The following is a 23,734-nucleotide window of genomic DNA, read 5'->3' as shown; positions in this document are numbered from 1 at the left end:
TAGGTCGTTTTGGCTACTTCTTCTAGCCTGATCAAGGCAGTTTTCTCTTGTGTTTACACGCACACTATTTTATATTGAGAATATGTTGTCTACTGACTTTTTATACATGCTAGGCCACTGGTAGTGAAATTTCTAAAAAAAAGTCACTACTCTATATTTTACATATTTATATATGTATATATATATATATATATATATATATATATATATATATATATATATATATATATATATATATTCATATATATATTTCTATATATATATATTCATATATATATTTCTATATATATATATTCATATATATATTTCTATATATATATATTCATATATATATTTATATATATATATATTCATATATATATTTATATATATATATATATATATATATATATATATATATATATATATATATATACTAGCAGAAATACCCGGCGTTGCCCGGATTAAAGAGAATAATGAAATACACACACGCACCCAAACACACGTATATATATGTATATCAATATAAATATATGAAAGTCAATGAAGTTTCGTAAAAGAAGGTGATCATGTACATACTTTCTTGCTGTTGTGATTATAACACCTCATTGTAAACTATGTTCCTTGTTTTCCCTTGTGGAACATATACAAATAGGTTTTTTGTTGCTGCCCACTCTTATGCAGCCAACATACAGTTGTCCATGTGAGAAGCAGGGCTCTTCCAAGAGAAGACCAGCTACAGACAGTGTTTGACCCTGATATTTGTTTATGGACATGGCAAAAGTCACACGAAGGGGGAATTGTAGTCTTCTGAATGTAAAAGGAATGTCTGCTCCTGATGGAGTAAGAGGAATTCTTGGAATAAAGACGTCATCCCCTTTTGCACATCCAGAAAGAATGGTAGCCTCGATAACGTGTGACATCATTTTCTAAATAATGCTCATCTGTTATGTTCGGGTTAAAATTTCATCAACATCAAAAATATATGAATTTTCATGGGAGTTATGGCCGTTATGCAAAGAATATAATTTCCAAATTTCATAAAGATCCATTCAGTACTTTTGACGTAGTTTTGGATAAGAAAACAAATGACTAATGTGTGTGTTTGTGTGCATGTGTATGTGTGTGTGATGGGTGTATATATGTATAGATATCTGTATGCATGTATATATGTATATATGTGTATCTCTCTCTCTCTCTCTTTCTGTCTCTCTCTTTCTCTCTCTGTGAAAGTATCTGTCACTACAGTATCGAAATGTGATTGTTTCAGTTAGTGGAATAGTTTCATTTTTAAAGTGAAAGTATTTGACGTGAGTGTTTTTGTTTCACTTTTGACACGTAATACTTAAATAGTGGAGGAGATATTATGTTGCCGTGTGCTCGAACTCTGCAAGAAGTTAATAATTTTTTTTTGACTAAAACACAACTGGAACCCTAAGTAAGGCATGTGTAAATTTTGAATGAAATTGGTTGCGTAGTTCTCGAGTTTTAGGGATTCACACAGACAGACAGACAGACAGACATTCTCATTTTTATATATATAGATATATATTTACATGTATACATTTATATATATATTTATACATGTATATAATATATATATATATATATTTATTTATTCATATGTATACATTTCTATATATATATATATATATATATATATATATAGCGTGAGAGAGTTAGGGGTTGGGGGTACAACCCACTAAGGGATAGTATCTATCCAGTATACTGGGTTCAGCATATTATCCTATATATATATATATATATATATATATATATATATATATGTATATATAATATATATATAATATATACATATATTTATTTATATGTATACATTTATATATATATTTATATATGTATACATTTATATATGTATGCATTTATATATATATATATATATATATATGTGTGTGTGTGTGTATATATATATGTATATATATATATATGTATATATATATATATATACATATATATATATATATATTTATCTATGTATATATATATATTTATATATGTATATATATAGTTATATATGTATATATATATATATATAGTTATATATGTATATATATATATAGTTATATATGTATATATATATATAGTTATATATGTATATATATATAGTTATATATGTATATATATATATATATATATATATATATATATATATATATATATATATATATATATATATATATATATACATATATATATATATATTTATATATGTATATATATCATCATCATCATCGTTTAACGTCCGCTTTCCATGCTAGCATGGGTTGGACGATTTTACTGAGGACTGGTGAAACCAGATGGCAACACCAGGCTCCAATCTAATTTGGCAGAGTTTCTACAGCTGGATGCCCTTCCTAACGCCAACTACTCAGAGAGTGTAGAGGGTGCTTTTACGTGTCACCCGCACGAAAACGGCCACGCTCGAAATGGTGTCTTTTATGTGCCACCCGCACAAGAGCCAGTCCAGGGGCACTGGCAACAATCTCGCTTGAAAACCCTACAAAGTCTAGTCAGGTGGTACTGGCAACGGTCACGCTCAAGATGGTACATCTTATGTGCCACCCGCACAAGAGCCAGTCCAGGGGCACTGGCAACGATCTCACTTGGCTTGCCAGGTCTTCTCACGCACAGCACATTTCCAAATGTCTCGGTCAGTAGTCATCGCCTCGGTGAGGCCCAATGTTCGAAGGTCTTGCCTCACCACCTCAGCCCAGGTCTTCCTGGGCCTACCTCTTCCACGGGTTCCCTCAACTGTTAGGGTGTGGCACTTTTTTACGCAGCTATCCTCATTCATTCTCACCACATGTCCAAACCAGCGCAATCGTCTCGCTTGCACACCACAACTGATGCTTCTTATGTTCAGCTTTTCTCTCAAGATACTTACACTCTGATGGGTATGCACATTGACATTACACATCCAACGGAGCATACTGGCTTCAGTCCTTGCGAGCTTACGCATGTCCTCAGCAGTCACAGCCCATGTTTACACACACACACACATATATATATATATATGTAAATATATAAAAACAAAAAGATAAAGAGAGCAAAGGTAAGGTTGGAGGAGTATACCTTTGCTCTCTTTATCTTTTTGCTTTTATATATTTACATATACACACGCTAATACATGACTTATAATACCCAATCCTGTTCATACAACGACTGGGGCAAACTAGTCGGTATACAGCACTTACTCGGTATTACCTGTATCCTCCTGGGTTTGGTTAAATCCAATACCCTCCTCAACCTTATATATATATATATATATATATATATATATATATATATATATATATATATATATATATATATATATTATTTTGTTTAAAAGAGTTCCAACACTGTCTGTTTTTCATGTTTTATTTATATTCCTGCAGAACTAATGTGGGATATATATTTATATTTGATCCTTTATATTGAACACTCAATATTTCATCTACATTCAATACTTTCTTTCATGGTGCCATCCATTTATATTTTATTTTATTTTATATTGTATATTGTATATTATATATTGTATATTCCATATTCTATACCCCACATTAGTTCTGCAGGAATATAAATAAAACATAAAAAACAGAGTGTTGGAACTCTTTTAAACAAAATAATATATCCGTCTATACACAATCATACAAAAAAAACACCTTTTTTGTATTTATTTTTACTCGCATATATATATATATATATATATATATATATATATATATATGTATATGTATATATATATATATATATATATATATATATATATACTGGAGTAAGCACATAAATGTGCAACAAGGTGGAAAAAGAGTACTCAAATATCAGAGGTAGAGTAATATGCTTTATTTCTGCTGCTTTTAAATAAAGTTTATATATATATATATATATATATATATAATCATATACATATATATTTATATATATATATAGATATATATAAGATAAACTAATTTAGTAGCTGTGTGGTAAGTAGTTTGCATACCAGCCACACGGTTCCAGGTTCAGTCCCACTGTGTGGCACCTTGGGCAAGTGTCTTCTGCTATAGCCTCAATCTGACCAATGCTGAGTGAATTTGGTTGACGGAAACTGAAAGAAACCCATCGCATGTATATATGTATACATGTGTGTGTGTGTGTGTGTGTGTGTGTGTGTGTGTGTATGTGTGTGTGTATGTCTCTGTGTTTGTCCCCCCACCATCGCTTAACAACCGATGCTGGTATGTTTATGCCCGCTGTAATTTATCAGTTAGACATAAGTGACCGATAGAATAAGTACTAGGCTTACAAAGAATAAGTTATGGGTTTGATTCGTTCGACTAAAGGCTGTGTTCCAGCATGGCCGCAGTTAAATGACTGAAACAAGAATAAAACAGTGTGTGTATGTGTATATATATATATATATATATATATATATAGGAAGAATTCACAAAAAAACAAAGGACGAAGACAGGTGGTGTAGAAAACAAACAGATGTATTAGTATAACGCTCGGGAAGTGAAAAAATCTTTAACGTTTCGAGCCTACGCTCTTCCACAGAAAGGAACACATAAAGAAACACAATATATATATGTATATATATATATATATATATACATATATATATATATATATATATACATATATATATATATATATATATATATACATATATATATATATATATATATACATATATATATATATATATATATACATATATATATATATATATATATATATATATATATATATGAGAGAGAGAGAGAGAGAGATGCAGGATTGGGGTATGGTAAGTAGCTTGCTTACCAACCACCTGACTCCGAGTTCGGTCCCACTACGTGGCACTTTGGGCAAATGTCTTCTACTAAAGCCTCGGGCCGATCAAAAGCCTTGTGAGTGGTTTTGGTAGAAAGAAGCCTGTCATTGAAAGAAGTTCGTCGCTGATATATATACATATATATATGCACACACACACATGTATATGTCTGTGTTTGTCCCTCTACAATCGCTTGACAACTGATGTAGGTGTGTTTACATCCCCGTAACTTAGCGGTTCGGCAATACAGACCGACAGAATACGTACTAGACTTACAAAGATTAAGTCCTAGGGTCGATTTCTTCGACTAAAGGCGTTGCTCCAGCATGGCCGCCGTCATATGACTGAAAAAAATAAGAGTAGAGTAAAAGAGTATCGTACCTTTATGTGTGTGTGTGTGTGTGCGCGCCCCACTGGAGAGAAATATGAGGAACGAAGTGTATAAATGTTAAAGAAAATAATTGTTGTTGCTCTTATAGAGAGAAAGGTAATTTCTACTTGCAGATACTGGTATTGCTTACGTTTAAGGATTACTTGTGGTGGTTGACCAGACAACAAATTACACTGGGATCAAGTCCACTCTGGGGAAGTAATTATAGTATTTGTTTTTGCATCTCCTTTTTTTGTTTTTATTGATTATGAAGCTACGTAGAGAACAGAAAAAGAATGTATGGATAGATACTTATGTGCGCGGTTATCTATAATCAGGGTTGATTTTGAACTAACTTTATATTTTGTGTACTCACTGATGCTTTTATTTAAGGTTATGCGAGTGAGTACCTGGTGAAAAATTTGCATTTGCAAGTGTATCAAATATTAACATAATACACACGCATTCATATATATAAAGTATATAAAACACCTGAATTTGTATAATAACCAATAGTTTCTTCGGTACCTACATCAGAAAAAACCTCCATGTATACATTCTCAAACCACTCTCCCCCATCCGCATATATATATATATATATATATATACGATGCCACTATAAAGGCAGAAGTGAGGGGAAAATAAGAGCAGTAGTAGAAGATGGAGGTATGTCATTTAGTATTTTCTTCTGAGGTAGTAGGGTTCTGATGATTTGTGTTTAGTGTAATTATATGTAAACTTGATGGCTTTTTGTAAGGTTATATCGGTCGTAGTGTAGTTACTGTTTGGGGTAAAGGTAGTAAATGAAGTGAATGACAACGGTTAAAGATGATTATGATGATATAGAGGTGAACGTTGTGATAGTGATCAATATAGCATGGTGAAATGGGGGCAGCAGTATCAACAATAATGGTTTCTGATTCAGACACAAAGCCAGCAATATTGAGGAGAGGGTCTTAGTTGAAATCATCGACCCCTGTACTTGACTGATGCTTTATTTTATCGAACCCGAAAGGAAGAAAGATAAAAGTTGACCTCAGTGGAATTTGAACTCAGATCAAAAAGACCTCATTGACAACAATAATGGAAAGGATATAATGCTTAATGATGGTAGTGGAAGTAGTTGTACTGGTTGTGATGATGAATGAAGTAGTCATGATCGCGCGGACGAACGCAAAGACAAGCGAATGGCGAATCAACTGAATATATTAGTTATGAATGTGTTGGACACTTGTATGTTTGTATTAGTATAATAAATATGTGAGTGTACTTGGTTTGTATTACCTTACCTTGAACAGTGTGTCCTATGAGTGACAGGCACAATACACATGGTAACAAGAGCCAGTAACGGTACTTCCACATGGCATCAGTAGATGTCGGGTGGCCTCAGCTGCCAACTGCAGCTTCTTTTAGCCACGGTTGGGGAGCTGACACACCACAATAAGAGAGTGATATAATAGGATGAACAAAACAGACTGACTGACTGATGTTACGTTGGAAATCCTAAATCGAAGCGTGTCGTGTGTGAGTGCTGTCGAGTATGACGAGTGCTGTCGAGTTTAGTGTGAGTGATGCTGAGTTTTGTGTGTATGTGGTGAATACTCATGTGTGTATGTATATGTGCATAGACTGACTAGAGGGATGCTGAGCACGAGATGAAGGAGGGAAAAGACTACAACGATGGTGATGGGGATGATGCTGGTAGTAGCGGAAGCGAAAATGATGTTTGTTGGTGGGAGGAGTAGGAAGAGGTTGAGGACATGTTGTAGGAGGAAACAAGAGAAGGGAAAGATGGTGAGGAAATTTATTATATTGAAATACCAGCAGCAAGTTGAGTTGAGTAGGACTGTGAGGAGGAGAGTATAAAGAATAAAAATAGCAGTACTGGTGGAGGTAGCTAGGTGGGGGAGATTAAAATGGTAGGTGCTGGAAGAAATTCTAGCCAGCTCGCCAGACTAGCATTAGAGGTAGTAAACATAATATTATTGAGTGTTATTACTAGTATTAGTAGTAGAGCAGTACATAGCCAAATCAGCAGACAAAAATACATTGTGATGTTTTTAGTTACGCTCTGAGTTCATCTCTTACTAAAGTTGACTGCCTTTCTTCTTTCTGGGGTTCGATAAGTAGCAGTCAAATACTAGGGTAATCTCATCAATTATTTCCCTCCCTCACCAAAAAAATGTATGCTATTTCGCTCACATCAGAAATCGTTATTTGAATTAGTGACGAATTGTGCTTTGTGATATTTAGTTACGTCCCTTTATGTTCTCAGTTCAAGTCTCTCTCCGCCTCAGCGTCGAATTTATTTTTGCATCCTTTGTGGATTCATAGGAGAAACTAGTTCCTTTCTTCCATCACAATTTTTGGTCTTGCACTACAGTTATTATTGAACAACAAATGAAATGTTTTGCTATATTCAATCCCCTCCCTTTACACTCGCTCTATTCAAATCCCAACGAGGTTATTTTCCCCTTTCATCCTTCCAAAGTAAATAAAATAAAGTGTTAGGCAAGCACTGAGGTTGTTTTAATTGACAGTTCCCTCTCCAATCAAACCTGTGGCCTTGAGCATATGTTAGGCTGTTGTTGCTAGCACCATAATAATAACTGCAGCAGCAGCTACAATGGTACATAGTAGTAGGAATAAATGGATACAGGCAATATCAATAACAGCAGTCATCCCAATACGTTCGCAAGCTTTATAGTTCATAACGTAAGAATGGTGTTGAATTGCACATTATATATATATATATATATATATATATATATATGTGTGTGTGTATATATATATATATATATATATATATATATATATATATATATATATATACACGGTATATATATTTTTTCATCACACACAACACACATGTTGGTCTAGCGGCAACATTAATATTTAATTAGGAAAAACTCGATACAGATAATTAATTTCGAGCATTTTATATTTTATTGTGCGTGGAGTAAAAAGATATGGGAGACCGATTAGATAGACGAGAAACTAGCTCCGATTAACGCATTTAAGACTGCATTTTACGGTATAAACATAAACAGTGTGACAATTGGAGCTACATAAAGATTCTTTCGACACTATGTACACATAACATAGGTATTGTAATTTATTGTGTATGCTAAAATAGGTTATTACAATAAAAGAGCTGCCGTGTGCACGCATGAGCGTAAATGTTATGTTCGACTGAGTTGTTTCTGATGTTGATGGCCACAAATTTAATAGGGAAGTGGAATGAGGAAATGTGGAGTTTGGTCCTTTTTCAAAGGAAGTAACCAATTCAATGGATTTTGAAAAAAATCAGCCAAACTGAACAGGATGGGATTAGGACTTAGAGAGACCTTAAGAACTTACAAGAATTCAGTGCGTGTGTGTGTGTGTGTGTGTGCGTGCGTGCGTGCGTGCTTACGTGTGTGTACACGCGTGCTTGCGTGAGTGTGTGTGTGTGTGTACGAGCGCGCAGAGAATATGTAAATAATAACCCATAAAATATAATTTTACTTTTCGAAAGGAAATAAAATTGATAGAAAGTGTTTATTTATACTGCAACTTTATATTTGAAAAGTTTTCTCCTGCTTTTTTAATTTCTAAGTCTTTGATCTGATCCTCAAAACTAATTTTACATAACATATCTGCTTTCTATATTTAGGAGAGATAAGGTATCCAGCCTGTCTTGTTGCGGAGTTATTCTGCTGGGGATTTTAATACGACTGAAGAAATGAACGATCAACTGAGCAATTTAGTAACCCTCAGGGTTTGAAATAAACGAAAGCCAATGTCTATATTTGGGAAGACACAATAATGTCTTATATAATTACTTTATGGAAGACAATATTACTTTTATAAAGTTCAGCATGACTGAATCTTGCTTTCACATTTTTTGTTGCCCGTGTGAATGAAGCTCTGCTATGTCTTTGTATATTTCTTATTTCAGTTTCAATTTAGTCCAACAATTGTTGTGAAAAGAGACGATTCAAAATATATTTCTTGACATCCAAATATACTTCTGGAATTTCTGATTCATTTCCATCATTGAGTGCCTTCTTTCTGATGTTGTTGTGAGATTGAGGAGCCTTGTAATCAACATCTGCTAGCATTTCTATTCTGCTTCATTTTTGTTGTGTTTTTTTTCCAATTCAGCACATGAAGTGCACTCTCTTTCAATTAATAATCCGTATAAATCTGCATATGTTTTTATTTTGTAGAACCTAGTTCACTCTCTGGAAATTTAGCAAAATCTTGACCAAAGAAAATTCAATATAAAATCAAATTCTACTTCTTGCAATCTTAATTATAGTATTATTTGCTTCTCTGAGTACTTTTCTTTGTTACTTGTCCTCAGTTATACATTCTAACACTTCCAAAATTGAAAGTAAACATCTCAAAACATTTGCTTTTTCTATCAAATACCATCCATCTGGTATCAGAGAGAGAATTTTAAGACATTTTCATTTTCAATGCAACCTTTAATAATTTTTCACTGTCTGGGTGAGGCTGCAAAGAAATTGCACTGTAGAAAAGAAATTACCAGCTTCTTGATAGCTATCAACAGTACTTTGACCAACTATATTTATTGAATGGGCTGCACAGGGCACATATATGACAAAATTATTTTGTTTCTAAAATTTTTGCTGCATCTTCTTATAATATCCAGACTTCTTAATAGCATTGTTGTAAGAATGACTGCTACATTTTGAAAAGTTTACCTTACAAATTTCACATAAGTACTATAACATTTGATTTGCCATTTTCTCACCAGTACACCTTTTCATTTCCAAACAGGTTCATTCGGTTCTCCATTAAAAACTTAAGTACAGTAATTAACTGATTGACATGTGGCCTGGTGTTAAATTAACTGACAAAATAACCAAATTTCACTTTGTCAACAATGAGCCCATAGACTTTTGAGCTATTAATTGAATGAATTCCTCACAGGTAGTTTTGGACAGGTAAAAAGGACATCCTCTACCAGAATTTCCACATTATGAAATATGACGTGCAAAAATGAATCAATCTAGCTTATGATCTAGAGCAGCAATAATCCAAATCCTACTTCTGCAATAATCTAAATGTTTCTTCTATTCTTCAAAAAGACAAGCCACATTCAGCGAACAGCTATGAGATACCACAAGACATGTTACTAGCAATGGCACACTTCCTAAATTTATTTCCTAACTATTGCCCCAACCCTACACTTTATCCATCAGTAAATTATTTAAGTATAGAATGTCTTTATTCACCACAACCAATTACAATAGCGTTTCACTACTCACTGAACCCTTCTCTTTAAAATGTGAGAGCAGATAGTTTACAAGAAAAACAGTAAGCTAACCCTGTTGATACTGAATACAATAAGCACTCTTTTTTGTATTTCTCACCATTGGCTTTTGTCTAAAGGAAAATTTTTATGAACAATATCAGACTGGTTTGCCACTACTGGTAAGACTCGTCAAATAGTCTATTTTGATGTTAACAGTCAGTAGATTCACAAGCAATTCAATGAGCTCCATCACCAGCAGAGAATTCAAGTTACAACCCTGGACCTTTTGCTATATTCATTTGTAGGCTGAATCATTTCACCACCATCACCATGGTCCACTAAACTTTCATTGTCAACAATTATTTCAACCCCAGAATGTCTTGTAAAGTAACTTGAATCGACATTTGCAGTAGAGGTACCAAGAGACTACAGGCAAGTGAGATAAGTAGTAAGACATGTGCTACATGAACCTTCATGTGACACCTTAGTAATTCCATTATCATCATGTTTTGATTCTGAAATGCTCAAAGTGTTATTTGTGTCCACTTCTGATGATGGAAATTAGTTTCCATCCAGGGTCTTATCAATGATGGTCCAGTTGATGTTTTGGGTCATTCCTGAGGTTGCAAAGTCTCCAGAAGAAACAAGACCAAGAGGTGGAATTTTCTCTATCCCTGCATCTAAGCAGGTGCATATGCTACATGTACCTTCCCTTGAAGTTGTTAGCTGTCATATCTGTGTAGTGCCTTGTGATGCCAGTGGATGTTGAGAAGGTGGCTCTGTAGACTACAGCCCTTGGGAGGCAGGATCCTCCTAGAGGACAGCTGGCAGAGTTTTGATAGTTACAGGTTGGTGTTGGAGGTTGTGCAGATGAATATTTACATCTGTTGTAGTGTGCAATGTTAGAGGCAATGTTACTTAAGTAAGAACAGCTCACCTTGATGTTATGCAGGTTGAAAAGCTTATAATACTTGTGACCCATAGGGAAGTGCTTCTTAATCAATGACAAAAAGCTCCTAGCTACATTAATGGAAACTTCTAGGTTAAATGGGAGGGGCAGATTATCTTTCTCTTTCTTCTCCTCTTTAAATGTTTGGGTGGACAAACATGTGGCATCTGCCATGTATGCCAACTTCTCAAAAAATACACTTCTTGCCAATGCATCATTGCAGTAGGAGAGGGTTGTTGAAGCTCTCCTATCAACTGAAAGTTTACGTATTCTGCTAACACACGGAACTAGGTTTCTAATAACAATGGTGGAAAGAAAATGATTCAGGTTTCTCTGGATGTATACAGTTTCATCATTGAGCTTCCTGTAAGGACAGTAATTGTCTGGACAGGCTGAATTCTTGAAATACTTTTATCAGGTCCTGCCTAAATTTGTCCATGGCATGGTCATTCATATGGCATGAGATTGCCAGGCTCTCATTCATGTAAAGAGCCAAGCTGTGAGGGTGTATGCATTTCTTGAGGGTGTCCAATATAAATAACTTGATGAGATCAGCAATCTCAGCACTGTTGTCGCTCCCCATAGAAACGTCAAACAGTGGATTGCCTTCTTTCTTCACCCAGAAGGAATTGTCACAAACCAAGATTGACTTTCTGGTGTTCATGATGATTCTGACACCAAAATCACTTATACTAGTGAATTGCCTAGTGAAATCCAAGGACTTCAGGAAAAGAGGTTTTGATAGAAGTCCATGATGTCAAGCTGTGAATCTGCGTGCTGAATTATTCTCAATACTGTGGAACCAGTCAATCACAACTGCACTGGAATCTCATTGTGTCAATCCTATGACCCTTCTAACATCAGAGTTCATGGTATCCAGAATACACTTACTGACACTTTTTGAGGAGTTGATGAGCCTGCATTTGGGATTGGAGAGAAAATTAGATTTATGACACTTAAGTGTAATATGGGGTGGGAGTGGCATAGCAACGCAGTCTACATGATCTGCTCTATTAAGAAGGATGGCTAACTCCTTCACTTATGAATTTATGTCATTGTATGTAGAGGTGCTAGTTTTCTTGTATGTCTTGGCGATCATGTGTGAGGAGTCTTGTATCTGTTGGGATACTTGTTTTATAAATGTTCTTTGTTTTGCCTACAAGGATAAGTACATTAGGCAATTGGTTAATTTTTGCCATGTAGTCATATAAAGATTTGGAGAAGGGGTTAGGATGGTGCTGAAAGTGTACCTTCTTTATAATGTTCCATAAGTCAGCTTTGAAACTCTCAAGGTCCTTTATCTAGGGAGGGTACTTTGGGAATTTAAAACTTATCCATGAGGTGTAACAGTGGATGGATTCTTGATGACACTTTCAGTCTTCTCCATGAGCCACATCAAATAAATTTTCCTTGGTGATATCTGGATATTTTTCAATGAGTATAGCAGCAGTTGTCTCACCATTGCAAACTGTTTAGCAGGCATTTGTGGATGGAGCTCAACAGGGTCTGGAGCATTTGTACAAGTGAGTGGACAAAGGAAAGAAAGAGTCACTCAACACATTTAGTATAAGTTACATATGTTATATTTAAAACAGTTTGATTCAGCCCTATACAACTTAAACTTTTGTAGGCTCCTTACAATCATTGATATGCACATACACCCATACATGCATCCTTAAAATGTACATGCACACATTCATATACAACAAGCACTAATGCATACATATTCATAAACATGCATGTACACAAATGAGCATGTGCACACACACACACACATGCTCAAACAACTGATACACACACAGTTGATGCATAGACCCACGTATTCATTGTGCATGAGTACTCATACATGACTGATATGCACCTGCAAGCATACATACACCATAGCTAACAGACACATACATACCAATGAGCTGATGTCATCAGCTCTCATCCACACACCATTTTACACACACACCCTCCACTCTCATACATTTGGTATACACACATCTTTGCCAACCATGTTTTTGTTGGCCTGCAAGTCTCTCCAAAGATCAGCCAGACACCAAGGCACTACTGGCTTCTTGCCCAGCCATTTTGGTCCAAGTAATTTTCTTTTCTAATGCATCTGGTGTTGCTGATATGTTGAGCTCACTTCTAACAATATCATGTGATCTACCTTGACCAATAGCAGCCCAGTTTCTGGTAGCCATCTTGGACTCCCTGTGTCTTTCCATTTGGTTAACTGAGCCTGAAAGAGCTTGTAAGAAGCCTATGAAACATTAAGCAGCATGGGGCTGAATCAAACTGTTTCAAATAATATTTATAGTATTTTTACACTTATTGTCAGGAACCTTATTTTTTGACCCTGCTTCAGCTGCACCATTTGCACCATGTGGTTCATGGTAAAAGTAGCAATAAAAGATTTCTGTAAAGCTCCACCCACTTCCCTTGATGCCCTAAGCACATGTTTATTTTAATACCGATTAATCCAAACCTGAAACTGAAGAGCATTATGTATTGTGATGAGGATCTAACATGATGATTTAATGGAAGCCAGGTGGTCAAAAGGTTGTAGCAGTGATGGGTGATATTTCTAGCTACATTTTTATATAATAAGCCAATGTCATTGTCAATGTGTGCCAACATACATTATGTTTGCATAATTTATTCCATATGCAAATAAACCCCATCATTTTTGACAAGTGCTAAGCTTTTTAACATTTACTTCATTACTGCAATACTCTTCTCAAAATACTTGAATGTGAATGTTGGAGAACATGTAAGATGTTGCCTAGAAGAAAATCATTTCAGCCTCTATTCGTTTTCTGCATACTCTAAAACTTCATTCATAGTCATCTATCAACTATAATATGCAGTTGATGATACTGGTGTATTTCATCAATCAGACAGTCCATAAAGAATCTCAAAATTCAGCTTATCAGAGTCAGACACTTGTTGAGCACTCACAAGAGTCTTAGACTACAACCACCTATTTGTATAACCATCCATCTTTCAACAGTATTTCTAAAAGTCAAATCTTGGACCACTTTGTGTATCTTGGAAAAATCATTTCTAGCAACACAGCATTGATCGAGAAATGTAATAACAGAATCAAACCAGATGCCTTTTTTTGTGTGGATGTGCCTTCTCAAACCAGAACCTTAGCCTTTTTTTTTTACAAAAAACACTAGTGACCAAACTGTTTGTATTTTAACTCAATTATGTATTTCAAAATGTAGAAGCAAATCAGAACACTGGAAGCCATTCACATTTACTGTCTTGGAATCACTTGGAAGAACAAAATTCCTCATAGTGAAATTCTTAGGCATGGTCAATTAATCAGGAGTGTTCGTGAAGTGCATTCTCCATTAGGTTGGGCTTGTAATCTATAAAGAGGAATACCAACTGCCAACTTACCATTCTGTGGTGAGCTAACTGGGAACTCTCTTCAATGTGATAGTCATATATCTATGTTTATATATAAGTGTGTGCTATGGTATGGCTATTTTTATTGTTATTTAGCCCAGGTCAGCATGATTGAGCACCTCTAATCAAAGGCATTCCTGCTATGACTATATTGTTTTTCATTCAAACAATGTAACAGAATTATTATCCAATGTGCCTTTACATTTTTTTTAAAGACATGAGGGGGTAATTCTAAGGAGATTTGGCAGTTCTTTCTACCAGTGACCTCATTGAAACTCTTCCACCAGATCCTGTGGTGTTACATAGTATGTTGTGATAGTTTGTATGTGTGTGGATGGATGTGTGTGTATGTATGTAAAGGTGTACATTACCAATTTCTGAAACTTTAGGACATATTTCACTATGTACATGTTTGTATGCATTATCCATCTAGCTTCTTTTTAACCCTGACCCTATAATAGGACTAAGAGTTCATGTGTTCAAATCTGCTAATAGCATTGCATTTGGATTATAGATAGAAAACTTCATTGTACAGTCTAACTGTTGAGAATAACTACAATATCATCTGGAAATGTTATCTGTCTGTCTGTCTAGGAAAAACAACAAAAGTCAAAAGACATACACAGTACCTATATTAGATTGACGCTGAAAGAAAATAAGATCAAAATAGAGGTGGGGGTGATGTTTCAAGCAATGGCACGTTGTCAGAAAGAGGAAAGAGTAAAAAGCCCAAAATATCAGATGTCATTATACACCACTGGTCACAGTGTGCTTCTTTGTATTGTTGTAGCCTTCAAATGATGCCACCCCTCTGGCTAGGCAGGCAGGCCCACATCTTCATTGAACAGGATGCCAGTTCATCACAGAGTTACCCATTATTCCAGACTGGACTGGAATAATGTGAATATATATATATATATATATATATATATATATACATACATATATAGAATAAAGAATATGAGGGGTTTAGTTCACTGGTGATCTAAACAAATAGGTATACTGAGTAAGTGCTATAACTGGTCATCTGTTAAGTTCCAAGTTCCATAGTTATATATGAGTGAATAGACAAATGAAAGAAGGGCACTCAACGCATTTATTGTGAGTTACATATATAGATCAAAACAGTTTGATTCAGACTCCTTGGCACTCTGAATTTCAAGCATATGGCTGATCTTTGGCCATTGAGATCAGACCCCAATGGCTGAAGACTAGCCATATGCTTGAAACTTAGAGTATGAAGGAGTCTGAATCAAACTATTTAGATCTGTATTATACATACATACATTTCAAATTTTTTACATATATATGTGTGTGTATGCGCGCGCGCGTGTGTATGTGTATATATATATAACTTAACAAAGACTAAAGTCCCAGCAAGCAAGAAAACTGACAGAACCCTACCTTACTCAGGTAGGTGGCCCTGTTTGATTTTTAGGAAAGGTGTAGGCAGGAACTCCAATATGGTATACCCAGAGGTGAAATGGATTAATAGGAAAGTTATCAGAAAAGATAGTTTTCATATGTGGAAGATGCACAGGATCCATAAAAATTTTAGAGACTCAGGAAATTGATTCTCTCAAATGCCTTGGTGACTCATTAGAGGTAGTAGCTAATTTCTGCTACCTAGGGGACCAAATTAGTGGGGGAGAATGCATGGAGAGTGTGATAGCTAGAATAAGAATAGGATGGAGGAAATTCAAAGAGTTGCTACCTCTGTTGGCCACGAAAGGTTTCTCTCTCCAAGTAAAAGGAAGACTGTATGATGCATGTATACAGACAGCAATTCTACATGGTAGTGAGACATGGACTCTGAATGCTGAGGACATGCGAAGGTTAGAAAGTAATGAGGCCAGTATGCTCCGCTGGATGTGTAATATAAGTGTACATTGAGTGCTAGTGTTTTGAGAAAGGAGTTAGGCATGAGGAATTAGTTGCTGTGTGCAAGAGAGAAGACTGCACTGGTTTGGTCATGTGATGCAGATGGATGCTGACTGCTCCATAAAGAAGTGCTAATCTCTCAAAGTAGATGGAAGACATGGAAGTGGGAGACCCAGGAAGATAGGGATGAAGTACTGAAGAATGATCTCAGGACACTGAACCTTGCAGGCAAGATGTCAAAGGACCAAGTTGCCTGGTGCCTTGTTGTAGTCATGGTAGTGTCACATTAAAGCACCCATGTGGCATCACATAAAAACACCCATGTAGTACCACATAAAAGCACCTAGCACACTCTGTATAGTGGTTAGCATTAGGAAGGGCATTCAGCTGTAGAAACCATGCTAAACCTGACTCGCCAGCTTGCCAGCTGTGGTCAAACCATCCAAACCATGCCAGCATGGGCAGTGAAGACAGTGATGATGATGATGTGTGTGTGTGCAACAGAGTATTAGTGTATTGAGAGAGAGAAGTTAAGCATAAAGAAGAATTAGATGCAGTGTGCAAGAGAGGAGACTATGCTAGTTTGATCATGTGATGTGGATGGATGAGGACAGTTACATAAAGAAGTGCTAATCACCTAAAGTGGAGGGAAGTTGTGGAAGAGGGAGACCCAGGAAGACATGGGATGAAATATTGAAAGCTGATTTCAAAATATTGAATGTTACAAAGGAGATGACAAAGGACCGAGATATGTGGCACATTGCTGTACTCAAGAAGACTTGCCCACCACAAAAGAATTGAGACCCTAAAGACAAGGTGATATGTAAAAAGCATTGGTGTGGGTGCTGGTGCCATGTAAAAAGCACCCAGCACTCTGTGTGGAGTGGTTGGCATTAGGAAGGACATTAAGCTGTAGAAACCAAGCTAAAACAGACTATGGAACCTGGTGAAGCTCCTGGGCTAGCCAGTTCCTGTCACGCTATCCAATTCATGCAAGCATGATGATAATACATTTTATATATAGTGAAGGCAAAAAGACAACACACGAGGGACCAACCAGAGTCTCAATGTTTCAGATACTAATTCTTCAACTGAGGAAAAGTAAAAAATTCAAAAGATGAAAAATGGTTGAGAAGAGAAAAAGAAAGCAACCAAAGGGTTAAGGGTTAAGTGGGAATGCAATTCTATAGGGAGAGTTTAGGAGGGAAGAAAGGAACAGAAATGTATGTGTGTGAGTGTTAGTGTGTGTGTATGCACGCATAGGAGTGTATTCATGCTTCGAAATGAACATAAGGGTAGGGGCTTGTGTAAGTGGTTTTGTGGTGTATGTATGTGTGCAAGTACAAAAGTATAGTGGGTTAATTGGGTTAGTGTGTGAGATAAAAGGGGTAGTGAGAGGAACGTAGGTGGGAGTAATAGAACTGTATTCAGTGGTATGGGTGTGTGTGTGTGTTTATACTTTATTTAAAAGCAGCAGAAATATAAATAAAGCATATCATTACTCTACCTCTGGTATTTAAGTACTCTTTTTTCCACCTTGTTCCACATTTATGTGCTCGGCAGATGTTCAGGTGCAATAAACACTGTAAACAAACAGGAAATAACTTCTATATCATTCCAGGGAGAAAAACTAGAGGTAGTCGATAGCTTCCGCTATCTGGGTGACCAAGTTAGTAGTGGGGGTGGGTGTGCTGAAAGTGTAACTGCTAGAATAAGAATAGCCTGGGCCAAGTTTAGAGAGCTCTTACCTCTGCAGGCGACAAAGGGACTGTCACTCAGAGTAAAAGGCAGACTGTATGACGCATGTGTACGAACAGCCATGCTACATGGCAGTGAAACATGGGCTGTGACTGCTGAGGACATGCGTAAGCTCGCAAGGAATGAAGCCAGTATGCTCCGCTAGATGTGTAATGTAAATGTGCATACCCGTCAGAGTGTAAGTATCTTGAGAGAAAAGCTGAACATAAGAAGCATCAGTAGTGGTGTGCAAGAGAGACGATTGCGCTGGTTTGGACATGTGGTAAGAATAAATGAGGATAGCTGCGTGAAAAAGTGCCACTCCCTAACAGTTGAGGGAACCCGTGGAAGAGGTAGGCCCAGGAAGACCTGGGCTGAGGTGGTGAGGCAAGACCTCCGAACATTGGGCCTCACCGAGGCGATGACTACTGACCGAGACCTTTGGAAATGTGCTGTGCGTGAGAAGACCCGGCAAGCCAAGTGAGATCGTTGCCAGGGCCCCTGGACTAGCTCTTGTGCGGGTGGCACATAAGATGTACCATCCTGAGCGTGACCATTGCCAGTACCGCCTGACTGGCCTTGTAGGGTTTTCGAGCGAGATCGTTGCCAGTGCCCCTGGACTGGTTCTTGTGCGGGTGGCACATAAAAGACACCATTTCGAGCGTGGCCGTTTTCGTGCGGGTGACACGTAAAAGCACCCACTACACTCTCTGAGTGGTTGGCGTTAGGAAGGGCATCCAGCTGTAGAAACTCTGCCAAATTAGATTGGAGCCTGGTGTAGCCATCCGGTTTCACCAGTCCTCAGTCAAATCGTCCAACCCATGCTAGCATGGAAAGCGGACGTTAAACGATGATGATGATGATGATATATAATATATAATATATACATACATACATACATATATATATATATATATAATTTAGAGAAAAGAACCAAAGTTCATGAACACATCCATGAAAATCCACAGTCACATATAGAAAAAAATTAATAAGTAAATACACTAAAAAGAATAGTTCTTTTTAGTGTATTTGCTTATTAAATTTTTCTGTATGTGACTGGATTTTCATGGATGTGTTCATGAACTTTGGTTCTTTTCTCTAAATTATATATTTATATATTATATACTGTGAAACTTAATTTAATTTTAATTTTTGATAAATTGAATTTAATTGAGTTTTTACCTGTAAATTTGAATTCTTATCCCTAATATTATTATTATTATATGTAAAACACAAACCCCTTCAGGTAGATGGCCCTGCTCAGTATGTAGAAAAGGAGTAGGTAGTAACTCTATAAGATGTACCCGGTGCAAGCTATGGACACATAAGAGGTGCAGCAACATCAAAGGCAGGTTAACTAGCAAGTTAGTTTTTGTTTGTGGCAGATGTTCAGGTGCAATAAAGACTAAACAAACAGGAAACAACTTCTATCTCATTCCAGGGTGAAAAACTAGAGGTAGTCGATAGCTTCTGCTATCTGGGCGACCAAGTTAGTAGTGGGGGTGGGTGCGCTGAAAGTGTAGCTGCTAGAATAAGAATAGCCTGGGCAAAGTTTAGAGAGCTCTTACCCCTGCTGGCGACAAAGGGACTCTCACTCAGAGTAAAAGGCAGACTGTATGACGCATGCGTACGAACAACCATGCTACATGGCAGTGAAACATGGGCTGTAACTGCTGAGGACATACGTAAGCTCGCAAGGAATGAAGCCAGTATGCTCCGTTGGATGTGTAATGTCAATGTGAATACCCGTCAGAGTGTAAGTATCTTGAGAGAAAAGCTGAACATTAGAAGCATCAGTTGTGGTGTGCAAGAGAGACGGTTGCGCTGGTATGGACATGTGGTGAGAATGGATGAGGATAGCTGCGTGAAAAAGTGCCACACCCTAACAGTTGAGGGAACCCATGGAAGAGGTAGGCCCAGGAAGACCTGGGCTGAGGTGGTGAGGCAAGACCTTCGTACATTGGGCCTCACCGAGGCGATGACTACTGACCGAGACCTTTGGAAATGTGCTGTGCGTGAGAAGACCCGGCAAGCCAAGTGAGATCGTTGCCAGGGCCCCTGGACTAGCTCTTGTGCGGGTGGCACATAAGATGTACCATTTTGAGCGTGGCCGTTGCCAGTACCGCCTGACTGGCTCCTGTAGGATTTTCGAGCGAGATCGTTGCCAGTGCCCCTGGACTGGCTTGTGCGGGTGGCACATAAAAGACACCATTTCGAGCGTGGCCATTTTCGTGCGGGTGACACGTAAAAGCACCCACTACACTCTCTGAGTGGTTGGCGTTAGGAAGGGCATCCAGCTGTAGAAACTCTGCCAAATTAGATTGGAGCCTGGTGTTGCCATCCAGTTTCACCAGTCCTCAGTCAAATCGTCCAACCCATGCTAGCATAGAAAGCGGACATTAAACGATGATGATGATGATGACGTATACATACACACACACACACATATATATATATATATATAGTTTTAGGGAAAAGAACCAAGGTTCATGAACTCATCGGTGAAAATCCACTGTCACATATAGTTTCCCTAAAACTATATATTTATATATATTTTATACTGTGAAACTTAATTTAATTTTAATTTTTAATAAATTGATTTTAACTGAGTTTCTACCTGTAATTTTGGATTTTATCCCTAATATTATTATTATATATATATATAATTGCCAACCAAGTGTGGCATCCCATACAGGACTGCTACAGATGTTTATAGCCCCAGGAAGACATCTCTTCCAGCTGTGTGTCCAATTAGTATTTGTGAGGGGAGGTCATCACTCCCATCTCTAGCCTTTTCTTTACTTACTTGCTTCACAAAATAAGAGCAGTTTTCAAATCCTCACTGAAATAAGTTTAGAAGTAGAAATGTATGTGCGCATGTGTGTATGTGCCTTTAACTACTATTGATCAAGCCAAGGTCAAGCTCAGTTATTCATTGAAAGAACTCAAGTTCTGGGTGGTTACCGATCCTCAGTGAGTGTTAATCACTTGCTTGTTTCTTTATTACAAGCACAAGGCCTAAACACAGAGGGGACATACACAGACATGCGGGAACAAAAAACACATGAAAGAATGAATAGAAAATGAATTAAATTACAATGAATATGTGACTGTTGTCTCAGTCCCGCTCCGAGATGAAACCGTGATTTCTTTTTTTACAATTAAACATTCTTTGTTTGGATTGTTCTTTTTCTTTTTCCTTTAAACTTTTTAACAGTCTATTTTCTTCTTTTTTTTCTATGAAACACAAATTTTACTCACTTGCTTTTTAATGTTTATAAAGGGTTTCGAATCTTCTAATTCCACGACCAGTGGGAGCTCATCAAACTCGACTTCAACCCCCAGCGGGTCCATATAACTTCCAAACATCTCTCGCAATTTCTCAAATCTCTCTCTATCTATGACTATTCCTTTAGAGTTTTCCAGGCATTTTCCTGGCAGCAGCTTTACTCTTATTACCGATTTATATTTTACAATCTTTTTCTCTATTTCTGTACTTTTGGTATACATAGCCAAATGCCACTTATATCTCTTCCTTTTCACTTCTGCTTGCTTTGGCTCCCGTCCTGATCTGTCTGGGCGTGCAGAAACATCATAACCAATATTATAAACGTTTCCTCTTTCTACCTGTTGTAATGTTGTTTTTTTCTGTGTGCCTTCTTTCACTACTACTTCTGTTGGTGCTTCACACTTATTTCTCTTTTCTTCCATCACAATCTCTTTTAGCCTTTTTTGACTGTCTGGGGGAGAGCTCACCCATTCCTTTCTCTTCCTCCTGTTTACTTCTGTGAAGGATTCCTCCACTCTATCTGTCTCTGTTATTGGTACTACCTCTTCAGTATTGTTTACTTCACTTTTCTCCTCTTCGTTTTCCTTCTCGGGACATCTTGCTTTCATGTGCACTTTTTTGCCACATAGGAAGCATGTTGGTGGTCTTCCTTCTACTGTTATTTGAACTCTGGTGTCTTCCAGGAGTATCATTTCCTCCATTATACTATGCAAGTCTTCCAAAGATAACTGCATGGTCTTTTCGAGGCCATAGCCCCAACAATTGACCTTCTGGGTCCACATTATCTTGAGGATTTTCACCCTCTCTTTCATATCATGTGTTATGGCTACCACCAGCCATTCTTCCTCAATTTTGGGAGGCCCTCTCCCAACTCTCACTCTGGCAATACGTTTGCCATAGTACGTCAGAAGTAGTATCCATTTCGTTGTCCGTAACGGGTCTGTGGAGTGGTTTATGGCATCTTCTTCATTGCTAGACCATACTTCCACTGAGCCATACTTTCTTCCACATGTATAGAATGTGGTCAATTTTAAAACTTTTTGAGACACTCCTCTATTTCTTTTGTTGGGGCAAACTCTATCTTGCTCATGGACATAGATAGCATTCTGTATACTACCATCCTCTTTGCTATGCTCTTCCTCAGTTATTCTGGAGGTGTCAGCTTTAGACTGGCTCCCACTATTTTTACCATTTTGCTTTCTTCTTTCCACTTTCTTGTGTCAGTTTCTATTTCCTGTACTTCCAGGGTGTTGGCATTTATTCCTTGGGTCATTGCTGCTGTGTAACTTTGTCTATTCTCCATCTCTCTTCCTTTCTCCACTTCTCCCATAGACCTGGAATATACAGATGCCAATAAAACAGTAACTGAAATTCAACAATTTAAACAATCCAACGAAACTTGGTTCACCCGTGCGGGGGAGACCTACAACAAACATACAATATCAGTGTGTAACAATTCAAACTCACGTCGAAGAAATCACTACCAACACCCATGAGTGACAATCACTAGCTAGTGATGAAAACTCATTCCACTTGCAAAATACTATATGCTTTTTCCAGCGACAAACTGTCGCTGATCTCAAAAAAGGAGAAATAAGTTATATTAAATCTCTGAGCAAGATATAAACAGTAGCAATATGGAATCGTAACATACAATTACCAACCAAGTATGGCTTCCTATACAGGACTGTTACTGACGTTTATAGCCCCAGGAAGACATCTCTTCCAGCTGGCTAATGACACACCTTCTATGTTTGATTAGTATTTGTAAGGGGAGGTCATCACTCCCATCTCTAGCCTTACATAATACACACGCTGATCTCAGAAAAGGAGAAATAACCTATATTAAATCTCTATTTACATCTCGCTCAGAGATTCCCAGGGGAATTGCAGCTGCTTTTAGGACAGAGAAAAGGGAAGCAACAGAACACTCCTGAAACTGTATGTATGTATCTATGAGTGTATGTGTTTGTGAAAGTATAAATGTTTATACAGATAAAAAGATTGATAGTAAAATTATTGTCTCTAGGCCAAATTCTTTCTTTCAATGCATAGCTGAG

At 37.0% G+C, this 23,734-nt stretch overlaps 3 protein-coding genes across 5 annotated transcripts in view; 1 reads left to right on the top strand and 2 right to left on the bottom strand.

Moving 5' to 3' along the window:
- LOC106873931 (chondroitin sulfate proteoglycan 4) overlaps positions 1-6,689 on the bottom strand; it is a 218,893-nt gene extending 212,204 nt beyond the window's left edge. For 2 of the 3 annotated variants that reach the window (XM_089349307.1, XM_052966293.2), the window contains exon 1: positions 6,437-6,689. Coding sequence is in view for 1 of the 3 variants with exons in the window: in XM_052966293.2 (XP_052822253.2) it covers positions 6,437-6,509 (73 nt within the window). In the remaining 2 variants the exon portion in view is untranslated. Of the gene's footprint in view, positions 1-558; positions 1,074-6,436 lie in introns of those variants that run through there. The other variant, XM_089349308.1, reaches the window with a different exon arrangement.
- The window catches only part of LOC149136609 (uncharacterized), a 112,630-nt gene continuing 94,329 nt past the window's right edge, over positions 5,434-23,734 (top strand). Inside the window, exon 1 of the mRNA XM_089349310.1 lies at positions 5,434-5,813. The gene's annotated coding sequence lies outside the window, so the exon portion shown is untranslated. The remainder of the gene's footprint in view (positions 5,814-23,734) is intronic.
- Positions 21,084-23,325, bottom strand: LOC149136610 (uncharacterized). Its single transcript, XM_089348330.1, has one exon. The coding sequence runs from the start codon at positions 22,484-22,486 to the stop codon at positions 21,623-21,625; it is 864 nt and encodes a 287-aa protein (XP_089204456.1). The 5' UTR covers positions 22,487-23,325; the 3' UTR covers positions 21,084-21,622.

The sequence above is a fragment of the Octopus bimaculoides genome, chromosome 3, assembly GCF_046866305.1.
Source record: "Octopus bimaculoides isolate indiv1 chromosome 3, ASM4686630v1, whole genome shotgun sequence".
NCBI classification, from domain to species: Eukaryota; Metazoa; Mollusca; class Cephalopoda; order Octopoda; family Octopodidae; genus Octopus; species Octopus bimaculoides.
This window is presented reverse-complemented; position numbering and strand designations above follow the sequence as displayed.